This window comes from Mixophyes fleayi, chromosome 1 (assembly GCF_038048845.1).
Source record: "Mixophyes fleayi isolate aMixFle1 chromosome 1, aMixFle1.hap1, whole genome shotgun sequence".
NCBI lineage: Eukaryota > Metazoa > Chordata > Amphibia > Anura > Limnodynastidae > Mixophyes > Mixophyes fleayi.
Window position 1 is genome coordinate 306,648,016 of NC_134402.1, and position 27,720 is coordinate 306,675,735.

Below are 27,720 nucleotides of genomic sequence, written 5' to 3' on the forward strand. Positions count from 1 at the left end.
TTTTAAAGAAAAAAATGCAGGGAGCCCAATGACCCAGCCTAAGGTAACCCACTATGGGACCAGCCCTGGGGGTACATGCCACTCTGGCCCATGGCCCTGGCTGAGAGCACCAGAGACAGTGCCAGAGACGAGTGAGTGAGGAGGGATGAGTGAAACACTGCTGTGATATAATGGGTGTGCGCTGAGGCACCACTTTAAATATGACTGTTCTTTTATCATAACCATGTCACTCCTTTAAGTACTGTGTTGGAGGATAAGAAGTAGTATATTCTTTAAGTAAAAGCTGTCAACCACCTAAGAACTGTGTAGGAGAAGCAGGAGATAGTGTATAGTTATTTTAATATCTGTAACCCAAGTAGGGTGCTGGAGGAGAAGGAGTGTAAAGAGTTTATATTTTGCAATATAGAGATAGTCTGGCACTCAACTTACTGTGAAATCTATTGTACTGAACCACCACTCAACAACCTGTGTCCACACCAGACATTGTTGTAAAACCTGCACGTGCAGAGACCCTCTGGGCACTTACGCCCACACTCAAGAGCTAGCCAGCGCAGCAGAAAGTGCAAGCAAGGCGTTGCATTACCCGACCATGCACCCCAGGGCCACACACAGTGACAGAGGGTACATATTTGTTTCATGATAATTTTTTTAATATTGTTAGCATGTGAGAATTTTTGTCATCATCCACCTCTATCGGGAGATATGTCTGACTTCATGCTTCTCTGCTTTTGGAGCGGGAGCTGTGTGCACCTAACGTAGCACACAGCATTGCCAATATATTTGAAGGGTAAGGGTTGGAGAGTTGTCTAAAGTGATAATCATGCCCATTGCATGATGGCTATGCTTACTCTGGTAGTATGATGGCACCCACACATCGGCAGACTGGTGGTGCATACATTCTCCTTCTCCTGCCAAATTGACCCTGCCTAGTAACAATTTGGACACACCTACGACATGAGGCCATTTTCAGAATACTTTCCAGGGCTATTTTAAGCAACCAATACGCCACTGAATAAGGCCCTAAGTGTTAAACAAAATCTGTCATTATTAAATGAAGAATAAAAAAATAATATAAATGTGGCTTAATGTTGTAGTAATTGCAATATCTCAAGAATATGAATATGTAATAATTATATATTAGACTTAATTATTTTTTTAATTTTAATGTAATCAGAATAATTTTACAACATCTCACTTTTTTAATTGTGTTTTTTATGAGTAGAAAGAATGGCATTGCGAGTTAGTGGTGGGATTGCAGTATTAAAAAGTGCTCTCTGTGATGCCCATGAAGAAGGTCTCCTAAGCCTAGTTCGTAGAGTCTGTTTGCATATGACAAGTTGTTAGAATTTGGCACGGCCGTTGCAGTGGGTTGCTGTAGCAGAGGTTCCACTACTTGTTTAGAGACACCCTGCTATGTTATCCTTCAGTACTGCCGGCTAGAGCATTGGTATAGTCATAGCAGCCCATATTACTGCTAGGAGGCCCAAATATATTTAGAATACAGATGTGAGGGTTTCCTCAGCCTGACTTTATATTAATTTATACATGAAGTAATAGGATTTGCTAAATAATGAGAACAAAAAAAAATCTATTTGTAGTTGAGTGAAAAAAGTATGCAGCAGTGTTCAACAATGTTTTGGAATAGACCAGCTCTGTAATTCTAAGAAATAGTGCAGCGTACTGTGGTCCTGTGGAAAAAATTACACAATACACAATATTTTCATCCTTTTTCTCTCCAAAGAGGAGTATAGCATTAGATCAGTAATTCAACATAATTGTAAGTTGACTTATGTTCAAAACCCAACAGACAGGCATACAATATCCTTAATCTCAGTAATAAAAACTATTTGCCAAAATTACCTCTGAACCCCCACCATCACTCATCTGAAAATGCCCAAAATTCCTCCACATGCCCTCAGACCCCCATTTGCTTTGAAATGTACCGACATACCTCCCAGATCTACTACTTGCAATAAATTGCCCTAACATACCACTGATTCCCCACTTGCTCCAGAATTGCTACTTGCGATAAAATGCTCCCACATGCCACTTAGATCCCCCACATGCTCCAGGATTTCCACACATGCCCGCAGACCTTCACTTGCATCAAAATGGCACCACATGCCACTCAGACCTCTTACTTACCTCGTCACTCAGTCTGGAGTGCAGTGGAAGGAGGGAGACCATGTGGTGTAGACTACATTCCCTCCTTTTTTTCCTTGAATTAGAAGTGCTGTGTGACTTCTGTGTTTTGCAGAAGAGGTGACTTGATGTAGAAGCCAGCTGCTTCCATCACGTTCAGTCTTACTCTCTGTTGCAGAGAATAAGTCAGAATGAGGGCATAGAGCTGGTGGATGTAGGTGATGTCTTGTGGCCCAGGGACCATCTGTTGGCCACCATTGTCTACAGCTTGTTGCTAATGGTGTCCCTTTGCCAGATGGTCAGTCTCATGTGTAGAAAGACGCATTAGACTGATCTTGAGGAGTGCCAGTGCATGAACAGTTATCAGTGACCCGTGAACATGCATTAACAGAGTCTCTGGTTAGGATTATGTCATTCACAACTGTAAGAATATTGTGATGCACAGTTCAAGTTGCAGGAAAATAGTGCAAGTAGTCATGCAAAACAGTGCCTGTATTTTAAATAAGGGCTAGTATGATAGTGTAGTGTAACAGCAGGGAAAAGTAGGTAAGTTCAACAGGGTAGCAAATTTATCCATTCTTTACTAAATTTTGTTATATATTAAACTAAACCCTTCTGATTTAGTCTGGGAGTCTTTTAGTATATCTCACCCAGAATTCAAATGATGTCTCTTCTTAGTCTGATGACTAAACCTATGACCCAGTGTCTACCAGTGTATGTTCTCCCCGTGTTTGCGTGGGTTTCCTCCGGGTGCTCTGGTTTCCTCCCACACTCCAAAAACATACTGGTAGGTGAATTGGCTGCTAACAAATTGGTGTGTGTGTGTGTGTTAGGGAATTTAGACTGTAAGCCCCAATGGGGCAGGGACTGATGTGAGTGAGTTCTCTGTACAGCGCTGCGGAATTAGTGGCGCTATATAAATAAATGATGATGATGATCCATCATATGATCATATCTGACCATTGATCCCTATGACAACAGCTCTTGCTAATTCACAAATTAACACTAGTTTAACTCCATGAAGTAGTATATATATACGTTGGAGACTAACGGTTAATAAACTGTGTCATTGTTTTATGGATCTATAACACCTGAGATATTAAGTATTTCTGGCTGCAGCTAATGTTCATGTTCTTTTGCTTGAGAAACAACATTAAGGGGCCTGTTTATTTTAAAATAGCATCTATTGTATTTTCTCCTGAGAATGGACTGGCTGAAGGCTTCTCTCCAGAAGAGTACCCTAACTTGCAAATTTTTTGAGACTTGGGAAAGTTATATTGATATCCAACCCTCCCAACTACGAAACCAACTTTATGAATGCTTACACCAGACACTGTGGTCTGAAACAAGGGTACTTCTTCAAGACCCTTTCAATTCTTGTATGAGATGATGGGGCGGACCTGTCCTCTCCCTCTGGTCCCTCCGAACCTTGATGAAGGGTTGGGAGTGGGGAAACTGCAATGATGCGAATGCTCCTCTCATTGAGGGGGGATGACATGTTTGTTCTCATCACAAATGTTATCCTATTATAGTAATGTCCTACTTCATGCTACAGTCCTATAGTAGACTAATGTTAGATATACATATCCTGGAATATATGAAGCAAGGTATTGTCAAACCCCCTCAAGTAGAACCTATAAAAAATATAACAATATCTATGTACATGTATGTTGATTGTATTTACAATTGAATGCTTCTTTTTCTTTATGAAACGAACTATATTGTATGATTGATGTCTGCATATCTTCAATAAAAATGTTTTAAAAAAAATAAAAAATAGCATCTATTGCTATTTTTTGCAGTGATAAGATATGTGTTTTCAGATCAATTTACCATAAAAGTCATGAGCCTCCGATAAGAGGCTGTCCTGGCGATGACTCCACACTGATGACAGCTTTCATGTTCTCTAACTGTGCACGTGTGTCCCTAATACTGCGCATATACCAAAAACATAATTTATTGACTCCTGCAGTACTTGTGGCCATAGAGTTCAGATGCTAGAGCCATTCATAGATGCTGTTAGCAATAGACTACAAGCTTCAAAGCTTCACTTTTTGGAGCTTAATAAATCACTCCAGATTTGAGAATTAGGGTGATTGTGGTATTCAGCGTTAGATTGCTAAACGCCTGAGATATCTCTGATATATACACCTTTAGTTACTTGATACATTGCTCTGATACATTCTATTTTGCCTTAAACATGCAGAAAGTCGTTTTCCACATGCTTTAACACTTAAAAACGGTTGATAATTAGGCCACTCTAAGGGTTAATGTACATTTTGAATTTACCCAAGATGGTTCCTGGTTTATTTCTTGAGAGAGAAGTGTAAAGTGGAGGAAATGCTGGGACATTAAGGATCATTATTCAGCTTACCATTTTCACATATTGTAGGATGGATGTGTATAAAAAAACAGGAATGTTTCATTTTTTCACATGGGCTACTTTTCTTTTCATAGGCAGTAATAATTCCTAGTCTGTTGGTGTCTCTCCTCCGCTTCCAACAATGTGCACTTAGCCTAAGATTATTGCAACACAGTAGACCAGGGTCCTTGCCAGGGACAGGTAAGGGGAGGTGCGACATCTCAGGCATACTGGATACATGTTGGCTGAAATCTACAGCAAGTACGTCTATTAGAAATAATGTATCATATGCTTATTTTTTCACTAAAACAAGCAGAAAATTTTATAACAATAATTATAAATCATCTTAATAAAAAATATGTGGCATTTCATTTAAACTCTAGCATTTTAGATGAATGCTGAGCGAATCTTGATGTCTTCCCACTACCTAAAAACATGAAAATCACAATTGTTCTTACAGTAGAATCTGACTCATTAAATTAATGACCTATGAAAGGGAATGCATTTATGCAGGTTGTTAAATATGGATAACCCCAGAGTGGTGGGTTATGTTAAGCAAATCGACTATATTCTGCCTAAAAATGAACTTGTTTTTAAACAAAACCATCATTTGTCATTCAGAAAATGTGTCAGGATGTCTTCCACACTTTGTGAAAAAGTGAAATAAGCAACCTAAAATAGTCATGAGACACAAAACATTTACTATCCATTCTGCTAAACATTGTTATTTGCATCAATAGTGTTATGTTGTTAGACATAATGGGAGTCATTTACTAAATGTCAATTTGTAGAAATAGTGATAAAATTGCTATTTTTTTTAGTGATTTATAGGCAAATTTCTTAATCAATGAATCTATAAAAGGCAAACCAACCTATAGGAAAAAAAATTAAAACTTCACAAAATCAATATATCAGTTATAAATATAAAACAGTAAATCTATGTAATCTACTGATTTAGCAAATTGATCTTGGAAATCAACAAATATATTTTAACTGGTTTTAAATACTAGAGTTCAAAACCAGTGAGATAAAAAAAAATAATGTTTTATTCATGTACAAGCATTATAATGAATGGGCCCATTAATTTAAATGTGTTTTTCAGAATTACGCTAATAGCGATACTGAAATGAATGGGAAAGCTCCTAAACTATAGAGATTTTGATTACTTAAGTTATAGAATTGTCTGACATTTGGACATCCTTCTGGAGTTGCCACATCATGATTTCAAATGATCCTTGATTCTGTGTTTCCATGTGCCCAGAGCTCCCCAGCAGTGTTGTTTAATCCCAACATTGATAGAGATTCAAACATCTTTAATTCATTTGTTAGTACTTTGATTATGCTCAATATTGAAAGCTTTAATTTTTTCATTAATATACTCGCAGTGGGAGCTTTCAATATTCAGCGTAATCACACAATATTTTTAATAAATAAACTACTCAAATACTTCTGAAACTCTATTGATGTCATAAAAAGAAAATTAACACTAGCAGGGACTCCAGGCACATGGAAACACACACAAATGATTTGCTGTAATCAGTAGAACCATGGAATAGGGTGTTGTTTAATTCAGCTTGAGCAATATCACTACTTGAGGGTACATTTATTAATGCCAACCTAGAGAGTAAACTTTTAAAATGCCTTTGTCTATGACATTTTTAGTGTGGCTAAAAGCCATAGCAAACCTTTTAGGGCCTAAAGTTGTCAGATAGCTGATGTTCTGTGTTTGTTATATAGATGTTATCTATATATTTCTCAAAGAGGAGTAACCACTAATAGCATACTGTCCCACTAAGGGGTTAAGTATAAGGCATTACACAAAATGTATCATATATATTTATTATATACATCTACAATAGTTTGATATATATATTTTGAATTTACCTAATACTATGAATTACTCTTTTTTCAATCATAGCACACACTCAATAACAAAAATCCAGCCAGGCAATTTTCATGTGGATTTATATAGGAATAATTCTAGCCCTTAAAAGGGTTGTCCATAGTTTTTATGTAATCCTGTCCCTAACGTATAGCACACAGGTGTATATGAAATGGAGAGCAGTCTCTGGCCACAGCTCATGGTGCCCGTTAATCCGTAGTGCTGCAGTAGGGGTCTATGCAGGTGTAAGGCATGAAAAATAGCAAGCCGGCTGCCCATTACAGGTAATGGGGGATACCTATGTTGCTTTAGATGGGGAACAGGATTGTTTTTAGGTGTTTCTCCTTTTTTCAACTTCATTTTGATCATCTCGTACTAAACCATTAATCCAGAGATATCTTTGAAGGATGTAATATTGTATAGTTATCAATCAATGATTAGAGTACACAGAGGCATATTTACATCATGGAAGCCTGTGGCACATAACCTTTGGCACTATGATCCCTATCCCATTATCTAGCCACAAATCTTTTATACTCTACCTTTGCTGGTTCCGTCACTGAACAAAACATAATAACAACATTAACCCTTACCGTGATCAATTCATATAACCTTTCTCATTCATAAAAAAATGTATCCTCTGTACTGTGCCAGGACACAGCGGCATTTCTTCCTCTGCCTCACACACGTACAGGTCTCCTCTGCCTAATGACTGTGCATTTGTTAACAGCAGTTTTTGGGTAAAAGAGTAAATACATATTTTGAGAGCATTTCCAGGATGGTTTTCATTAGAAGTGAGCTGCAGTGAGGATTTGTTTTAGTTCTGAAAGTCTCTAGATTTCACAGAGCAGCCTATACACACAAAAGATATAATTCTAGTGCTGTGTGTGGCAGATTTGGGTGATCAATCACAATTAGGCAATAAATACATGCACAATTCTGAATTATTCATCCAATTTCCAACATGATTTAACTGAAATACATACATCACATTTTGATTTTTCTCTGTCGGTACAACTAAATTAGAACATTTCATTACAATTCACTACACCTTTGCGGCGTGTTGATTGGTTCATTGTTTAGCATCACAAATTGTCATGCAACGTTATAGTTTCAAAAACAGTGACGAGTGGGCAGGGTCTCTCTCCACGACATACACATGTGGATCAGGCGAGTGCAATAGGTGGTCATTGTGGTGAAACATGTCAAAACATAAACAACATTTAAACATCAACAGTAAAAATTATATTTTCTGGTTTTGGCATTAAATGATTTATTATGAATAGAGAAATTAAGGTACTAGGTAGTCGTAATATATCATGATTTGAGGGAATGAAGCAGATAACTTCATTATTTTGAATTTAGTTATCATATCCCTGATAAACAGAGTCCAGTCACTATTTAAAAAATGAACAGTAAATATTGAATTTGTAATTGGTTTTCAAGAGGCAAATCCCAGGTGGTAATTTACCAGAAGTGGGGAAGATTCCAGATAGTACGCCAGTTCTTTCTCAATCCAACTTATTTCTAGTTGATGTTACTCTGGGAAACATTCCATAACCAGGTGGTCCAGGTGAATAGGATGTACGGTACCAGCCGCGATAGGTAATGTGCCAGCACAGGGTCCCCACCACTGCACCAATCACGCTCTGTGTATAGCAAGGTGCATAGAGAGCTGTGCAAAGCAAAAGCATATTGTACAATCCCAGAAGACTGGCATTCAGCAAGAAGACTAAGTGCAGAGCAGTGCCAGCGGGGTAGCCCCTTCGCAGATAGCGCACAAACACAGCTAGCTCTTCTGCCAAAGACAAGCTGCATAAGGTGAGGGTAAAGGTTTGGGGAGAAATATGATAACCCTGCCATTGGTGCCCTTCTGCTTGACAGCTATGTCTACTTTCCAGCCGAGGTAGAAGCAGTGTACCAGGTGGCATTGGCTGATGACAGGAGCCAGTTAGATCCTCCAAGAGCTTGAATAAATAGGGAATACCTTGGCACATAGCTGTACTTACTCCCAGCCTTGCCAGGTGCTTTAGACAGAGCAGTGGACGACCAGTGGGTACCAAAGACACCAGCAAAACAAATCCACAGAGGAGCAGAAACGTCCAACCGCAGGAGCAGTGCACGAACTTCCTGTGGAAGGAGGGGAGTTAGTGTGCGTGCTGCTTGGGAGAGCACAAACTATAGGTGAGAATGAAAGTTTGTAAAGGTCAAATTTATACATGCAACAAATATGAACTCTTTGTTAAATACTCTGAAAATTACAGTAGTCTGTTTTTATCTTAATATCTATATAAAAATACAATTATTATGTTGACTCAAACCTTTGACTATTTTGCCATTTCACTTTTAAAGGTTTTTTCTATATATCATTTTTATAATTTGGACTTTCACTTAGTGTTTCTATGAATGTCCACAACAAACATTCTCAAGTTTCAGCAGATACATACAGATCAGGTTTTTAGAATACTCCTATGTAAGCACACCATGTATTTAATCACTAGTTCTGTGGTCGTCACTAAGGGAAGCACAGAGAGGTGTGAAAACTGGACTGTCTGCAGCTACCACTGGGGTCTAGTGATCTTTAAACTCTGAATGTGTTTTAAATAATGAATATTTTCACAAATACCAAATATATTTAGAATTAAATAACTATAAAATGTTATAAAAAAAGAAAAAAATATTTATGCAAAAATATTTTAAATCTTGACTAATACTTAGGCTGAGTACACACTACAGGTTTGTAAGCCAACTATCGGGCCAAACACCTAATAAACAGCCGTTTGGCCCGATATTGCATTAGTGTGAATCAACTTTAGGAGACGGTCCTGGAGCTTGCTGGATGTTCATGGGCACCCTGAAGCCTTATTCACAACTATTGAACCTCTCTCCTTGAAGTTCTTTATGATCCGATACATGATTTATTTAGGTGCAATCTAGCAGCAAAATCCTTGCCTGTGAAGCCCTTGTTGTGGAGAGCAATTATGACTGCACGTGTTTCCTTGCAGATAACCATGGTTAACAGAGGAAGAACAATGATTTCAAGCACCAACCTCCTTTTAAAGCTTCCAGTATGTTATTATAACTCAATCAGCATGACAGAGTGATCTCCATCCTTGCCCTCGTCAACACTCTCACCTGTGTTAACTAGAGAATCACTGACCTGATGTTAGCTGGTCTTTTTGTGGCAGGGCTGAAATGCTGGAAATGTTGTTTATGCAATGAAGTTAATTGTCATGGCAAAGAGGGACTTTGAAATTAATTGCAATTCATCTGATCACTCTTCATGACATTCTGGAGTATATGCAATTTGCCATTATAAAAACTGAGGCAGCAGACTTTGTGAAAAATAGTTAGCAACAACTAACTACACTTCTCTTGGACCACATGAAGAGCACAGATCTGAAGGTAAATTGGTGTATAGTGTGTACATATGAATCGGCAGACCGATTGGAACTTCAGTCGTTTGTAAAATCGTTAGTGATAACAAATTGGTTGAAAGTTTTTGTAGTGTGTACCCAGCCTTACAAAACATCAAACCCACAACAAAACCTCTGGTACAAACTCCCGAAGTTCCAACACATTTTATTATTGATGTTTCCTTAGCTAAATTACTTAATTGATGTTTAAAACCACCCACATACCCAATGGATTTATTCAGTCCCAGTAACCGCAATAATAAATTAAGTGGAAAGTTGAGGAGCAAAGTATTTTTATGAGATGGTTTTGTTGGAGCATCTGTAACATGTCTTTGTCTTTAGAATGGTCTGACCACTTATATTTTAATCCTTAAATTACTATTACTTCAGTACATCTACAAAATTAAAGTTAAATGTTTGATCGCTTGAGAAATGTACCCCAAAGGGCTGCTTTGAGGATTTGCTAATCATTTTTAGAGTGCAGTTCCCATGGGCCTTTTAGAATGCCAGTTTTCTGAAGTAATGAAACGCTCTCAGTGTAACATTAAAGTAATTTGGAAACACTGTTGCTAAGTCACACCAGATCAATTGTATTGTCAAAATGCTGCGTGCAGCAATTTGACAACGGACATTGCTTTGGTGTGAATGGGGAGAAGCATTTCCCATTCACAGCCGTTTATGAATTTACTAGTCAGAAAACTGCACCATTATAAAATGGGCAACTTAGCCATGAACTGTGGATTTTTAACAAATTTACATTTAACACTAATTTACACAGTGTACAACCTAGAGAAAGCATATGAAAGGGTGATGTTAAAATATGTACTTTATGACAGTGCAAAATTATGGATGCTGTTGTTTTCTCTTCTGCCATGAGCCTATATTGTGTCTCATAGGTAATGCCATGGTGCCAAGATGGCAGTGCTCTATTTGGTGGGAGGAGCTGGATGGATTATGCTGTTATTTGCAGAACGTGGGGTTAGGCACAGTAATGCCATTAATTATACACACAATAGCAAAAAATTGGATTTATTTAAAGGTTGATATACTAAAATGAACACAATGCACAACATGCTGTACACACATTCTCAGAAGTGATAGAGATAAGTTGTTAGCGACTACTTTTAATATGATGCCTGTGGGGTCAACCAGGAGAACTTTACTAGGGAAAGAGTATTTATATGCATGACAACCAAAGTAAAAGCATTAAAGTGGACAGAAGTGACACATGAAATAAACAGTTATGCTCTATTCTTATGACTTTAATGAGAAAAATGTAAAAGTTGTAATATAAGGGGTGAGGGTCCTGAAAGTGATAGCATGGCTACTTTAGCTGGCATGCACTGTACTATTACCCGCACATATATATGCGATGATGACTAATCAGGAGCACTACCTAACCTTTTATGATGGCTGATTGCAACTTCACCACTCCAGTTTATAGTACTTAAATAATTAGTGTGGTTTCTAGATTATATTTTTCCATTTGGACTGTGGCAGAAAGATTTGAATGTTAAAGGGGAAAACAACAACAGTGTTAATTATACTTTATATAAATACGACTCTTGCATTTATTAATAACATTATTCAGACACTATTTTCTCTTGTGTATGTGAGACTTCAATACATTATTATATTTTGTACAAATAGGATAATGTGACTTTAGATTTACTATTAACAATGTCAAACCACACCTCTATGCTATCCCTACACTATAGTATAAATAGTTGCTGCAACTGGTGCAAATGCTACTGGCCATGGGCACATACCTACATACATAAAAAGCATAAATCCTCTAGAATGTAAGCTCTCACGGGCAGAGTCCTCTCTACCTATTGTCCGCATTTGTCCTGTCATGTCTTTTGCTGCATTCTGTGTGAGTCCCCATAACATTACTCACACTCATCTGTGCTACTTATTACATCTGTATGTTACTTGCTTCTGATTCCGCCGCTATGGAATCTGGTGCCTCCTAGATAAATAATAATAAATGCATCCAAATCTAATTGAGCCTCATAGTGTATACAATGTGACTACTGCATAGGCAACCTTTCAAAATGAAGGTAGAGTGTAAGCTTCTAAATTAAGAAATGGAAATTGACATGTGAGCAAATTTGAAAATATCCTGGAAGCCAACTTATATAGAATGTGCAATGTTTTGTAAACCATAAATAGCATGCTAATTGTATGGAGGAATCTGGTTATTTTGCAATGACTGCAAACTCCTTGGAAGAAATCCACATTGCAATAAGGTTTGCATTTCTTTTTTCTCATAGCAATAAGATCTCTCATAAAGTAGTAGTAACTATAGGTGAAACAGCTTCATGAACCAGAAATGTTGTGCTTTTGTGTTTTAGCATAGAGTTGAGCAACATCATTAATAGAAACTTCTAAATTATATCTAAGTTGTTATACCTGGAAATACTGTAAAATAGAACATTTGCTAATAGCTGTATACTGTACATAATGATAATGACAATCTGCTAGTCACCAGTCCATACTGACTGTATGGGATACACATCAACAAACATATACACTGCCTTTTACAAAACATTAATCAAAAAAGAAGGGGTAATAATGCACATTGCCAAAACATGTCCAAAAATGTGTTATATACAAAACATGCCATATGGATCTCAGATAGCTAAAAGTGCTGTAATAAAGGGATGATTGCAAAAGAGCAATGTTATACTTGCAGAATGTGACATTGCTATATAAATAAGAATAATATTGTACACTGAAATACATTGAGCTTGCATATGGGACCAATTGGAAATCTTACATGACTTGATCAATATGGAAAGTGTAGGACAATGCACTTGGTATGAGTATAAATGTAGACAGAAATATAATGAAGTGTATGGCATACATAATGTTATGTTACCATTAAGGTAATCGCCAGAAAGAGTACATTGATCTCCTCTGTTTTCACTGTTGGCACTTATAGAGCACAAAACGGCTGTTACTGACATGGCCCTCAATTGCACCAAAGAATATAGGCTTGTGGAGCGTCAATGGCAGATATGGAAGTTAGCACTGGCCGAGAGGAGGAGTTACTAGGTTAGGATGTGATGGCATTCCTTGCAAAGTATGGAAAAGACACACTGATGAGATTAGTTCTGCTGAGCAGTACAAAAATGATATTTTATCTTGTGGAGTAATATTATTGAAATCAGAAAGCAGTGGAGTGGGCACATTTTTAGGGACATACCTTGCGGTGCAGAGGGACGCATGGCCATTGCCACTCCACAAAATAACTTTATTTTTGCAGACTTAATCTGGCAGAGAATAAGTCTCATGCTATACTTTCAACTAAACACAGCTCGTGCATTACAGTTGCCCTTAGGCAAAGAACCGAGTTTATCACCAAAGTAAAAAGATTTTAACTCACATAAGTGCCAAAGGCAGTCACCATTTCCCCTTACTCATGATTAATTTAAGCCATAAATAAGGCTAAAACATGCACTATTTTAGCAGAAATAACAAATGTTTTAATTAATAAAAGGGCTGATTTTAAAGTGGTAATAGTTAGGACTTTTGTAGTGATGTTTATACTTTTACACTGTACAGAGGAGTAGACGAGCACCTTGATTTGTGCTGAGTGAATGATCCAGACACATGGGTGCAACACCAAATGTGCTTTATAAATTACCTTCACTGGTACCAAAAATACAAACTAACCATAGCTTATTTTGTATATCCAGTAATGGGATACACAGGAAACATAAATGACTGTGCACTATAGCTGGGGGTACAAGGTTAATTTAAATGCACACAGCAATAGCCAGACACACATAGAGAAAAGTACTCAACCTATTTAATTAGTTTCCATAGTTACGATCAGGCAGGGAGAGAGGAGTATTGTTAGAAAGTACAGTTTACTGAAGGAGTAGTAAATGCCAATGGTAAAACCAAAGTAAAAGAATGTAATTATTCTTGGGATAAGCACAGATCAGTTCCAGAATGAACCATTACCAAAATGTCTTGGTGTGCCTTCAGCATCATTGGGTGACATCTATGAAAACTGGTAAGAGGTGGGGTGGTCCACACAGTCTCATTTTTCTTGTGCAGTTTAGAGAATGAAAGCAAAACATTGGTTGCTACGAGTTACAGTGCAGTTTACAGCTGTACCAGTTTTATAAATGTCCCTATCTAGATTTCTGTGGAAAATGCTGTGTGGTAGAAGACCACTTGGCATCATAATACAGAATGCTGGCCGGTAATATAAATAACCATGGCATTTTGTGTTGCAGATAACAAAGTCACAGTTTTTCCATTTAAAAAACTAAAGATACATTGCAATAATAATCAGCAGGTGAAATATTAATATTGCATGGTGGTGTCAGACATGTAATGTATCAACTAGCAAAACTGAGAGCATTGAAAGGAAAAGGGTTATTACATCATTCAATATTGAGTCACAGAGCTACATGGGCTCCCCATAAGTAACACAATAGGTGACATGCTTGTATGGCAGAGTAAGAAGTAGTTGCAAGCAGGGATACAGAATATTAAGAATAGCTATGAAAGCTGCTATAATGTGCTGTACATTTCATGTATCAAACATCTGACTTTACATGCCAATGTCCAAATTTACATATTCTAAATAGTTACAAGAAGGAACCAATTCAACCCTGGTTGTCATCCCACTGTTCCTTAATGTTCCATACCAACCTAAAACTACTATTGCCAGTCAAGTTACTAGCTCACATCTTTCTGTGTACATAATATACTTACACGTTGAAGAAGTTGTTGGAGTTGGAGAAAATGCTCCGAGGGTTACTTAGTCCCTGCAGGAAGGGTGTCAGACTGACCACAGCTGCCAGCCACAAGTGATACCCTCTTCTCATACACACACTGCCCAGTACACGGGCACAGATCTCTGAGCAAACACACACCGGGGCACACATATAGTTGCTGAGAGAAGCCATGTCAGAATAGGGACTGCAAGTTAGTAAGATGGTGGTGATCAGCTCAGGGTAAGATAAACAGATTACGATAGGAAAACTTAAATCAGGAGCAATGTAATAATAGAGTTGAAGGGAAAATAAATAAGTGAAATATCAGAGAGGTGAGCGAGGTTGTAGCACAGATTAGGAAGGGTGAAAGGATTTGAAAGACAGCTTTGTACAGAGATATAACACAGCTCACTCACAGGAGACATGAAGCAACAGGCACAAATCACACAAGCAGAGACCCATACTGGAAAGAAACCGCTCCACAACAGCTGTTATCCTGCCCTTCACCCCCTCCCCAAGAAGGACAGCTCTAATCCCATCCCCCTATCAGCTGCTGAGTGCCTCACACATGACACTGGCACCCTGTCCATGTTACACTGTGTAGGAACATGAAACATTTTGGAAAGTACCCATGGTGCCATATGCCAATCTCTGCCAGCCACACAAAAATATTGTCAACGGCTGAATATCATTAAAAATAATAAAATAAGTGTATACTACCACAAACATACACACTGACTATATGACAGTAACAACTAAATAAAGCAGTGAAGCAACAACTGTAAACAAATTTCCCACCTCTCAAGTTACTATTAACTGTAAATAACAACGGATTGGTCATATGTGTCATATGCCTTCACAGACTGATCTGGATGAACATCTTCAGTTTAGGAACGCACAATGATGGGATATTGGCGTTCTCAAGATACAACTTACACAATTTCCTGTAAAAGAAGCAAAAGCAACCCGTCATTCATGTACACATAAAGACTAAATAAGTTGGTCACAGTCTTCTCAGAGTCTTTGTGTAATACATGACAAACTACAAATAATGCACATAGCAACCATCACTGTCAGGATTAAAAAAAAAAAAGAAGAGCCAACACAACAAAACTTTGGGACATGTTTATTACAGAAAGACAACAAACCCACCATAGTAGTACTATCCTCTGTTCACCATATGTCAATAACAGGTGTCGCTGCGGTGTTCCAAACAAACCCACCTCCCAAACTATGACACCTGTTATAAAAGTTCACCCACTTGGTCAACTAACCTCAGTAGGGTCAGTAGTTCTTTCATAATTTTACTAGTTCCTAATTACAAATCCATTCTCCCATACAATCACATTTACCCAGCCACACATATAAAGCATATATCATATTATGCCCTGTCCATCTGCCTTCAGTCTCATAGCAAGCCGATCAATGCTGGTGGCTACCAGGAACAGGAACTGCTAGCGGGGCTGCCTTCAGACTCTAGGGGAGCGGTGCGGAGATCCTCCTCATAAAACTCAGCCTGACGGTGATCCCAGACACGAATGGAGCCATCCCACTAAAGTGAGAGCAAAATAAACATGTTCAAGCTTTTGTATGCGAATAAAGGAGGCAAGCAGATGTAGGGACCTGAAACATGGGAATAGTGAGGCAGCATAAGACAGTCTCAATATGGGCAGTTCATCAATGAAAGGATAACATACTGCACTATTTGTCATTTCCAGGGTCCTGATAAATGGTTATTTGTAGCACAATGAAGCAAACATTGTATTGAAAATGAAGCATATTGTGAAGGTCTCACAGTAACATCTGGATGTAGTATGAGATCAGTACAAGTATAATGTCTTCACACAAGATAGGTTTGTCATATCAATATTGTACTTGGAGACATATTAAACATACAAGCTACATAGCCTCAATGCAATTAATGTTGTTGATGCATGCATATGTTGCTATAAATTGCAATATTGTTATGCATAGTTCTTGTGCGGACTTAAATGGCTGGCCTGGCAAACCAAGACACAGTCAATGTATAGAACTGGTCGGCATGCTGTCACTGACATCACCATCCAGCTATGGCTCAACCTACTGCACAGGGGGTGTGGCTGAACTGTCCATCATCCTCAATCACTAAGTATAGGGTTTTAAATGAGGAAATGACATGTGCTCATGGGGTTACAGGTGAAGTCAATTCTGTTTTTGTTTTTCTATTACACTCTAGTGCCTTCTTAATTCCTCATTATACATAATTATCCCTATATAGAAAGCACAACAATATGCATGTGCTTGGAAACACCTCTTTCTAATTAAGACTATACCAACTAGTTTGTTGGCATACGTCTGCATTGGCCATGTAGCTGATCTAGCTATATGACATCACAGGCCTGTCTTCATGTTTCGTTTCTTCTTGTGTTGTTTGACATTTTAGGCAGTACTGTGGACCTACAGAATCAGTGCTGGAACTGCAATCCAAAAAACACTACATTTCCATTTTGTGGGGACTCATTCTGGGATGGGAATAAGACAATTTTTTAATTTGGCAGGGAAACTACTTTTACTATGTTATTGGCCTTTGATGGTGCATATCAATTATATATAACATTTTTCAGATCACTCACAGAGCTGCTCACAAGCCTGTTGTCACATGGATGCCAACTCACGTCCCGTACACATGCTTTGTGGTTTGTCAGTTTCTTTACTATCTGACCCGTTAACAAGTCATATACTGAGAAAAGAAAAAAGAAAGGCAAATAAGTGTAACTGGAATAGTTATTGAATTGCAAAGTTCATATTGGTCCCAAAACAATGTGTTTTTCATTGGTAAATGGAAACAAATATGTATCCAACTTGTCAAGTGTAGTTTTGGAGTCATTTGTGTAGTCAGTAAACAGTATATAGCAAAGGGCTGGACAAATGCAGGGTTACCAGGTCACCACTGCAAGTAAAAAAAATGCACTGTGGTAACCAGAGCATGTAGATCTTCTGTGCTTACTTCCTCCTCTCCATACTGGAAACTGGTCGAAAGTAACAGAGTAACAGGCTCTTCAATGCATATACCAGGAACATGGATCCCGGTGTTTACGGCGTGCTTAATACACTGCTGTTACTGTCCATAGCTAAGCATCAGAAAACATTTAAAAACAGAGAACTTTTCTATAGTAATGCTCTGAATACTGTAAGAAAACAACATGAGCTGTAATCACTAGGAGCGGACAATATGCTGCAGAGGGGCAGGGGCCGTACGACAATACTGACAATGTAAGTTTGAGGAGTTTAATACTTGAGGCAATGTTATTCTGGTCATTATTACAGATGGGGGTTTTTACCTACCAACATGTATCACCATACCCCTAAAAAATGTTTGCTTGACTCACAAATTGTTAATTATAGAATTCTCAGCTCCTAAGTTTTGGCCCTAGCTCATACCTTTTAGAGTAATTTCTCCAAGTCTGATTGAGCATATAAAGTATAAGCTATTTACTTACTCACGACTCGACCAGTGGAACAGCCACTGTACACATACTGCTGGCCAGTGCTGTACGCAGGGGAAAAGCGACTCCGTATCAAAGTGTGTAGGACTCCATGGCCACGATAAGTCATCAGAGACGTGTCCCCAGAGAGGCATTTTTTCCTGAGAGCTGGAAAGTGAACAACAAATAGGTTAAGATAAAAAATGAAACTGTGGGCTTAGAAAAAAGTGAGTTTTTTCAGTGTGGAGGAGGAGGGGGGGGGTCTTGGGCGTTAGGGGGACTCACCTTTTTTGGGCACCTGTTGCCATCGGTAGTCCCAGTTTTGTTGTGTCACTGCTCTGCGAGATGCCTCAAGCCCCTCTGGTCCTGAAAATCTCCTAATATCCCACAGCTTAATACTCTGATCCTTAGAGTTAGAAAGCAGATACCTGGCATCTCCCTGGGATAGAAAGAAAAAGACATTTGTTAGATATGACGAACATCCTTTGGCAGAGGAAGATAAATAGACTAAAAGAAAGACAACTGGTGATGGAAACAGGAGGACAGGTGATACTGGAAGAGGAAGACAGGCACATGAATACACAAAGAAGATAATATGTCAAAGAAAGCAGGAAGAAAGACGCTCGAATGAAGATCAAAAAAAAAATCAGTATGAAGATAAAATATATACAGAAGATAAAAATCACAGATAGATCACAGTAAATGTGATTAACAGAGTACAAAAGCAATACATGGTAACCTAAGCCTTGTTTTCACCTTGCTGTCAATGAATGTGATACCATCTTGATGTCCAGCTAACAAACCCACTGGCTTTGGATCATCCTCGCGCATTGTGCGACGATCCCACACTTTACACAGAGCATCATCACCACCAGAATACAAGATGTGACAGCTGTCATCAGCAAATGAGACGGCATTAACATCATCCTCATGAGAGGCAATCTGAGGGTAGAAAGTAGAGATGGTAATGAAAATAACTGGACTGGGATACGATAGCGTGGTGGGGAGGGGGAGGAATTTACAATATAAGGCTGGTGTACAAGATAAAAAAAAAATAGAGGAAGGCATAGGTAGGGAAAGAGTGCGGCAATCCAATGACAACACTCCAATTAATTAAATTTATGTTAAAACGTCTTTTGGCTATAAGCCAAGGGAAAGCTACCAATACAATGCCAACAACAGAATTGTACAGGCATAGGACCCATGCAGTTCTATTAGTGGTGTAAAGAGAAGGTCAACATGGAAATATGACATTTAGGTTTAATTGTACTTTAGATGGCAATGGAGCAAAACTGGTGGAGTTATGTTAGGAGTCAATAAATTATATAAAAGTGGGGCACAAGGGGGAATGTACCTTCAGGGTTCGACGGTTTTGTTCCCGGTCGTACACATACAAACATCCATCATTGGCTCTGTGAAAATAATGCATATGATCTGAACTGCTGAAAACCATAAACATCATCCCTTAATTTTGGGATATACACCTTCACTCCATACAATACATGCTTCGAAGCATCTATTATCACTTTAGTTTAAAAAGTATTTTACACACAAACATATATAATATAGATTTGCATGCTAGCTAGCTGTATACATAAATCCACACAAGGGCCTTAGGACTCTACATCACAGCTTGGAAACTGAGGCAGAAAATTTTGTCACCACTAACACTGCCAATCCCAACTGTCAATGATAGCTGTGTGGTATAATTAGAATGCCAAAAACCAAATTAAATTGAGATATCTCAATGTCAGCAAAAATCATTCAAGATGTATGCTTCAAATGCCGAAATGCTACAAGTGTATGCACTCAAAGTGGAAATCCTGTAAGGTCACTACAGGGATACCCCTCATTCATGTTTAGCACAGTGTACTAATGAGATCCCATGCAGGACAAAAACCCGAGACTACTACAAGCATTTGAGTTCCTGTGACATCAATGTCCCTGCCCCTATGTATCCACACAACTGAAGAGCAGGTGGTGAGACATGAGACGTAGGATAGAGGGCCCTGCCCATGGAAGCTTACATTCTAGAGGAAGAGAATAGTGAAAGACAATAGGAGCAAAATAGCATTTCTATACTTACGTAAAATCCATTTCTCCTAGTCCACTGAAGGACACTGGAGACATTGGGGGTATAGTGTAGGTGACAGGCATGTGTGGGAGCTATTAGCTAGCCCTAGCTCCTCCCTCTCTATATCCTCCTTCCTGCTTAGGTTTTAGTTTATATTTAACAGTAAAGTTTAAGTCCCACAGTAAAGGGGACAATAGAGAGAAACACCACAGAGAAAAAGAAAATAATAACATCCTATAGAACAAAAAACAACAACATGTAAAAGAAAGAGAGAGACACTAAAGCGACCAGGATGGGCACCCGGCGTTCCCCAGTGGACTAGGAGAAACAGATTTTACACAAGTATAAAACCCTATTCTCCTACATCCATTGGGGGACACCAGGAACATGCCAAAGGCTGCATTATGGGTGGGAATGGTCAGAAGAAACAGCGCAAAAGCACATTTCTCTCAAAACTTGCATCCTCAGATGCAAACACATTAAACCTGTAAAACATATGAACTGAGGACCAGGTGGGTGTCTGACACTTCTGCTCAGTCAGGGCACCATGCCCTGCTGCCCAGGAAGCACTCGCCAACCTCATTGCAGTGAGACAGAAGATTTTGAGGAACAGGCTGTCCAGCCTTATTATAGGCTTGACAGATTACAGTTGTAATCCACCGAGTAATAGACACCTTAGAAACTGGATAAACGCTTTTGTGGGCATCATAGAGGACAAAATCTTGAGTCATACACGCACATACATCTTGAGAACGTAGAGAAACGTCATCCGCTGAAGACCGACATCTGGTAAGAGCAGGGATGACAATGTCCTGATTTATATGGAATCTGGACACCACCTTATGGAGGAAGTAAGGCTTAGTTCGAAGAACTGCCCTATCCTCATGAAAAATAAGAAGAGGACAATTCATCATCATCATGTATTTATATAGCGCTACTAATTCCGCAGCGCTGTACAGCGAACTCACATCAGTTCCTGCCCCATTGGAGCTTACAGTTGCAAAATAATGCTGCAAGCTTGGAAACTCCATTGAGATGGCCAAGAGGAGAACAGTTTTCCAGGTCAGAAACTTCAAATTCACTGCAGATTCACTGACTGCAACGACTCCATCTTGAATCTGGGAACTCTGCCCTTTCCTTTCAAACATTTCAAATTCAGAATCGGTCGGAACGAGCCGTCGAGTTTTGGAACAAGAAAAAGGTTGGTAATAAACCTTTTTGGCGATTCGGGAACCAGAATAACTACTCCGGGAGAAATCAGGGAGTGGATGGCCCCTCTCAGAGCCAGCCTCTTTAGTTGACATTTTTGGTTTGGGAGCATTGATAGAAAGAAAAGTACTTTTTTTCCTCCTGTTGCTTGACAGATAATTGTGTCCAGGTGAGGCCCAAATAAAACACTCCCAGAAATTAAACCAAAAAGTCAGACGATCAGTCACCACAGAGGCAAAAATCTGTGCCCACAGGGTCGCTTCTCCCAAGAAATCCGTAGCTCTCTGAATCTGTTCCACCAAAGGAAGCAGTTCAGAAGACTGTCTCCTGGTAGACTGAAAAGGTGGTGGCATCAGAGGCCGAAAGGATAGTAACAGGCTGAAGACCAGGTTAAAGGTGGAATACCTGAGAGTAACCTATAACAGATTGCGTATATCAGCCAGCAGCAGTGTCTATCTCCCTTTCGATGCATGCTCTAGCTGTTTGAAATCCACAGTCCTCCTAGGACAAGGTAGGTTGTGAGCAGGAAGGTGCCATCGGAACAGCGCCTGAGATGCGGAGTGTGGAGGCTGCAAAGAGACAGTGCAGCCATGCAGCACGGGGAGTCACAAGGTAGGCCATTTGGCAGCAGCAGCAGAAGGCAGCGTCTGCCCTAGCAGAGGAGAGCAGGCGGGTGAACATCAAGTGCAGGAAGGCGCTACCAATGGGAGATGCAGGGGCCTTAAGAGGTAATTTCTAGGATCAGGGCCCCAGGCTAGTGATGAAGAGGTCTGGAACAGTCATCATGCCTGTGGGTTCTCCAAGCGAATCCAAGAAGACAGAGAGTTGGATAGCTGATACACAGCTCATTAGAAATTGGGGGACAGGGGAACAATAGGTCAAGAGCAAATCGTACTGGGGCAGGGAGGAACCCCAATGTTAGATGATATAGATCAGGAAAATCTGTGCCTCTACAGGTATTTTAAACTACAAGCCCCAGCATGATCTACCAGCCAATAGCTGGCAGGGTATGCTGGGACTTGCATTTTCACAAAATCTGGAGAGCCATAGACTTTCCAAGCCCAATATAGATGGTGCCTTGGAGGACACTGTGCATATGCATGTCACCCCCCACCACCAACCCAATACATAGGTTAATTTCAAAAACTGGCTTTACTTGCTTTTTAAAATAAAAGGATTATGTGTACTTCAATATGCTACCAAAAGAAACCCCTATTTCTTCCAACTATATAAAAAAATAAACCACATAAAATATATTTCTAATGAAACTGACAAAGCCTGCCTTGGTTATGAATAGCATAAAGAGGAGATATGTCCTTATGATGTTGCAAAAATTGTCTGATATTCAATATAAGTTATTATGAACAATGAAATGTACAATGAACAATTACCATGACATTTATAGATCACTTTTAACAAACTCCACTTTTATAGAAAGCCTCACAAAGTGTGATTATAAAAAGTGCAGTGCTCCTACTTTTTGTAATTAATATTATTGTTACAGAATTTGGTGCGGCTATAATGCAACATATTGTTAATGCTGCTAACTGCTGTGTAAGTCCAATATTTCACCAATGTTTACACCAGTTTACAAACAACTCTAATATACCATCATACACTTATTGATAACTAACTCATATACAGTTTGGTACGTTTTTCATACATCTTCCATCTAGTGGCCCTATGTTCTCAAATAAATATTTACTTACCCACCAAGCACTTCCCGACCATCACAAGACACAGTGAGAGAGAAAACAGCAAAGCGTCGGTCTGAAGGACTGTGTGCATAAAATCAACAGAAATGGTGTCATGGTTGAGGTCCAATAATTTTTTTTTTTTTTTTTTTGTAAAGATAGAGGGATATTGATATTTAAAAGTGTTAATCTTGTCAATTAGTAAGGTGGTATGTGGAGTTAGGCTTTCTGCTAAAGCAGACTTCCTGGTTACAAAACTCAGATGACAATAAGCTTCATCTGCATATGAATACTCTTCTCTTAGGGGAGCTGAGACAGAGGCAGGGGCGCACGCAGGGGGGGTTTCTGGGTCTCCAGAAACCCCTCCCCCCCGCTAACGAAGTGCCCCACATAGCGGCACTGTACTATACAGCAGCCACAGCGTTGTCAAAGAAGCGTCTGCGGCGGTGCTGTATTGTATACAGCACCGCCACGGACGCTTCTTTGACAGCGCCGCCGCTGCTGTATAGTACAGTGCTGCCGAAATGGATCGCCTGCGTGCACCCCTGAGAGGGGGGATTTTAAAACTCCTTGTAAAACAATCCTTGGGTGTCAGTCTTTTGGGGGATCAATCTAATTGAGAACTGTCCACTAATGTCGTTCCCCCGGCAAACGTTTTTATATCCCAAGCGCTGTACATTTTTATGTGAATTCTAAAAATGTAATATGTTGGTCCTGTTACTCCAATGGATGCATAAGATTTTTAAGAAGATGAGTAAAACTTGGCTATGTTAACCCTTTGAATGCTAGTGTATAAAATGTTAATCCTTTGGTTACCAGAAAAGGTAGGGTGTACCAGAACATACATTTGTATGACAAAGCGTGATGTGGTAACACTTTGGGGAGGGATTCAATTCTGTTTGATGTGCCAACGAACATTACCATGATGTTTGGCTGCGCATTTCAGAATACTATGGTACCCCAACATCACAGATTTTCCTGTGCACCTCTACGGGCTGCAAAACAAAATCTGCAATGTTGCATAACCACGATGTGCCCAGGAGATCCCTTCCCCCCGGCATATTGCACAGAATTGCATTTTTACCTTGGAATGCTAGTATGTGAAGTGTTAACCCTTTAGCTACAGAGAGGGCAGCATGTGCCAGTGTGTACATTTGCATTCCGGAGTTATACAGTCCAATCGCCCTAATTAAGTTGTGTATGGATGTGAGAGAACTGCTTGGGTGTGCGATTCAGCTAGATCAGTAACTTGTGTGAAAGGGGAGTGCAAGATTGAGTGCTATAATCCTGTTTAACCATTTGCAATAACATCCAAGTCATGAATGAAGTGAGTGCATTTGGTACAAGGAGAATAAAAATATATAAAAAATGATTTCAAATAGATGTAAAACTGTAAAAGATGTGCTATAATCATGCCTGAGCAGCAAGTGTATTGTTACCCATAGCAACCAAAAATAAAAAAGTGCTAGAAAAATATGACAGCTTTATTGTGAATGGCTGTTTCAAGTTAACAGCACATTTGTGCACATTGCACCAAATTAATAAATAAGCCATTATGGGCTGATGCAAAGTGAGTACTATGCCAGTTGGTATAGCGTGTCTTGCATGAAATTGCTCTGTGCATCCACAGAAAGTGGACGCATATATATGCACCCATACAGATTTGCATGATTCTGACACGTACACCAGCCTGTACCTGGAGAGGCAGGATGGGGGCGCTCTAACATAGACCTAGTACAGTAAGCACGCGTTACTTCGAACAGATGCAGACACATACATGCCTGGGAAAGTCATATTATCAGAGTGCTCAGGGGCAGGATAAAATAGTGGATAATGATGATAGTCTCTGGCACTAGCGAACTGCTTGTGATTGGCTGTTTGGTGCATTCTTCATCGTTCAGGCATATATTATGTTTTTGTGTACGTGTTTAAGCTAAACTTTTCTTTGTACATGAGACGGGGAGATGTTTATGCTGTATTAGAGAAGGTTTTTAAGTTTTACTGATGCCTAATAGTGAATGTGTTTGTTGCACAGAAAACAAATATATAAAAACATGGGTGAAAATGGGACATTAATGCCTGTGACTTGTGCCTGGTGTAAACCGGACGCATATACTACTGCAGCCGACCTGCACGGATCTTAAGATGCATATGGCCATAAATACACTATTTTTATGGCCATAAATACACTATTTTTAATACACTGCTTGAAAGATAGATATAGATATATATATATATCCCTAGTTGTTCTAATAAAGTGAAAAGACCAGCACAGAAATGTCTCAAGTCAAAAAAGAGGATTTATGTACTCACGTTAAATCCGTTTCTCTGATTCCGTCTGGGGGACACTGCTTACCATGGGTTGTGGAGGGAGCTTGGGGGAGTTGGCACCTAACTAGTTAAGTTTTAGTACTGCCGACAGACCCCTCCCCTCTACAATCCCCCTGGACTCTTCAATTTATTAAAAAAGCCCTAGGAGTAAGGCCAGTCAAACAAGAGCACACAGAAAAACAGAAGAAGGGAGGGATCGCAGTGTCCCCCAGACGGAATCAGAGAAACGGATTTAACGTAAGTACATAAATCCTCTTTTCTCTTTCATCCAGTCTGGGGGACACTGCTTACCATGGGGACGTTCTAAAGCAGCCCCTTAAGGGTGGGACTACTCTGAAAATCCCGCTCGCAAAGCATTACGAGCGAAATCTGCATCCGTAGATGCAAATACATTAAATTGGTAAAATTTTGTAAACGTGTGGACAGAGGACCAGGTGGCTGCTCTGCAAAGCTGGTCCGCAGAAGCCCCATTTCTCGCTGCCCACGACGCCCCTACCGATCTGGTGGAATGGGCCGTAAGTCTCTCTGGCACAGGACGGTTAGCCTTTATGTAAGCATGTCTAATCGTTGCCGTAATCCATCTAGCGATGGACTGTTTTGAGGCTGGCCAGCCTCTCTTATTAGCATCATAGAGGACAAACAAAGAATCTGTACGTCTAATTTGTGAAGTTCTTTTTACATAGATGCGCAGAGCCCTAACCACATCCAACTTTTCCATAGTCTGAAGATCAGATTGGGAAGAGGATGAAAAGGCCGGGACTACAATGTCTTGGTTAAGGTGAAAAGCCGAAACTACCTTCGGAACGAAGGAAGGAAGGGTTCTTAGGACCGCTCTGTCCTCGTGGAAAACCAAATATGGTTTCCGACAGCACAAGGCTCCTAATTCCGAAACTCTTCGAGCAGAAGCGATAGCTAAAAGAAAGAGGACCTTCCAGGTCAACCACTTTAATTCTGACACACGCAAGGGCTCAAAAGGAGGCCCTTTAAGCATTTCCAGTACCAGATTGAGATCCCATGGTGCTGTCGGCGGAACATAGGGAGGCTGAATATGCAGTACTCCCTGGAGAAAAGTCCTGATATCCGGTAAATCGGCTAATTTCTTATGGAAAAAAACCGAAAGTGACGATACCTGGACCTTTAGGGAACCTAACCTGAGACCTGCCTCCAGGCCATCCTGAAGGAAAGCTAACAAGCGAGTGAGGCGAAAGGAGGATGAGTGGCAAGTCCTACTTTCGCACCATCTAATATAAGCTCTCCAAATCCTGTGATAGATGCGAGCTGAAACTGGTTTTCTGGCTCGCATGAGGGTGTTCACCACATCTGGAGAGAAATCTCTAGCTCTCCAGAGGCTGGCTTCAACAGCCATGCCGTTAAACTGAGCTGAGGTAAATTCTGGTGTAGGAATGGACCCTGAAGGAGAAGGTCGTCTCGAGATGGAAGACGGAACCCTGGTCCTTCTGCCATGGAGATTATGTTCACGTACCAGACTCGGCGCGGCCATGAGGGAGCTACTAGAATTACTGGTAGACCCCCCTGCCTGACCCGTCTGAGGATGCGAGGAAACATGGAGATAGGAGGAAATAGGTACCCCATCCTGAACTCCCATGGCATGGTCATGACGTCTATTGCCACGGCTAAGGGGTCTCTTGACCTTGCGCAAAACCTGGGAACCTTCCTGTTGTGTCTGGAGGCCATGAGATCTATGTCCGGAAGGCCCCACCTCTGAACCAGGGACTGAAACACTTCCGGATGCAGAGACCACTCCCCCGGCATCATCTGGTTGCGACTGAGATAGTCTGCTTCCCAGTTGCGTATTCCTGGAATGAATACAGCCGATATTGCCGGAACATGAAGTTCTGCCCAAGACAAAATCTGGGCTGCAATTTTCATTGCTGCTGTACTCCTGGTTCCTCCCTGTCTGTTGACATATGCTACAGCCGTGGCATTGTCGGATTGAATTCTGACAGGGTGGCCCTGGAGGAGGGACTGTCCTCCTTTGAGGGCTAGGAGAATAGCCTTCAGTTCCAACACATTTATGGATAGGGATGATTCCTGAACCGACCAAAGGCCTTGAAGCCGGAGGTGAAGGATTACCGCCCCCCAACCTTTCAGGCTGACGTCTGTCGTTGCTATGACCCACTCCCCCGGAGAGAAGGATCTGCCCACTGTTAAGTGATCCTGAATCAGCCACCACTGGAGGGATTCCCTGGACCTCGGGGATAGAGAGATCTTCTGTAGGTCCAGACGTAGGTGGGATCCTGACCACTTTGTTAACAGATCCCACTGAAAACAGCGAGAGCGGGCTCGAGCAAAGGGAATGGTCTCGAAGGAGGCCACCATCTTTCCCAGCAACCGCATGCACAAATGGATTAAGGGTCTGGGAGAGGACAAGACCTGGGAGGTTATA

At 40.2% G+C, this 27,720-nt stretch overlaps 2 protein-coding genes across 9 annotated transcripts in view; both read right to left on the bottom strand.

Annotated features, from left to right (window-relative positions):
- Positions 1-7,444: 7,444 nt before the first annotated feature.
- On the bottom strand, positions 7,445-15,425 carry FITM1 (fat storage inducing transmembrane protein 1). The gene is made up of 2 exons (XM_075211171.1): positions 14,540-15,425; positions 7,445-8,516 (listed from the first exon to the last, which is right to left on the bottom strand). Exons 1-2 carry the CDS (start codon positions 14,731-14,733, stop codon positions 7,898-7,900), a joined length of 813 nt encoding a protein of 270 aa, XP_075067272.1. The 5' UTR covers positions 14,734-15,425; the 3' UTR covers positions 7,445-7,897.
- A 226-nt stretch (positions 15,426-15,651) lies between these two features.
- DCAF11 (DDB1 and CUL4 associated factor 11) overlaps positions 15,652-27,720 on the bottom strand; it is a 29,678-nt gene continuing 17,609 nt past the window's right edge. For all 8 annotated transcript variants that reach the window (XM_075211177.1, XM_075211174.1, XM_075211178.1 and 5 more), the window contains 7 exons: positions 22,998-23,066; positions 19,360-19,417; positions 18,762-18,947; positions 18,291-18,444; positions 18,021-18,173; positions 17,154-17,260; positions 15,652-16,093 (listed from right to left, as the gene is read on the bottom strand). In XM_075211177.1, coding sequence (XP_075067278.1) covers positions 15,977-16,093; positions 17,154-17,260; positions 18,021-18,173; positions 18,291-18,444; positions 18,762-18,947; positions 19,360-19,417; positions 22,998-23,066 — 844 coding nt within the window. In that variant the 3' untranslated portion in view covers positions 15,652-15,976. The remainder of the gene's footprint in view (positions 16,094-17,153; positions 17,261-18,020; positions 18,174-18,290; positions 18,445-18,761; positions 18,948-19,359; positions 19,418-22,997; positions 23,067-27,720) is intronic.

Bases quoted from the DNA above. Each gene is read 5' to 3' on its own strand.
- FITM1 (XM_075211171.1), bottom strand. From the start codon at position 14,733: ATGGCTTCTCTCAGCAACTATATGTGTGCCCCGGTGTGTGTTTGCTCA. The intron at 8,517-14,539 runs GTAAGTATATTA...CTCCTTCCACAG, and splicing joins TCCAACAACTTCTTCAACGT to GAAGTTCGTGCACTGCTCCT.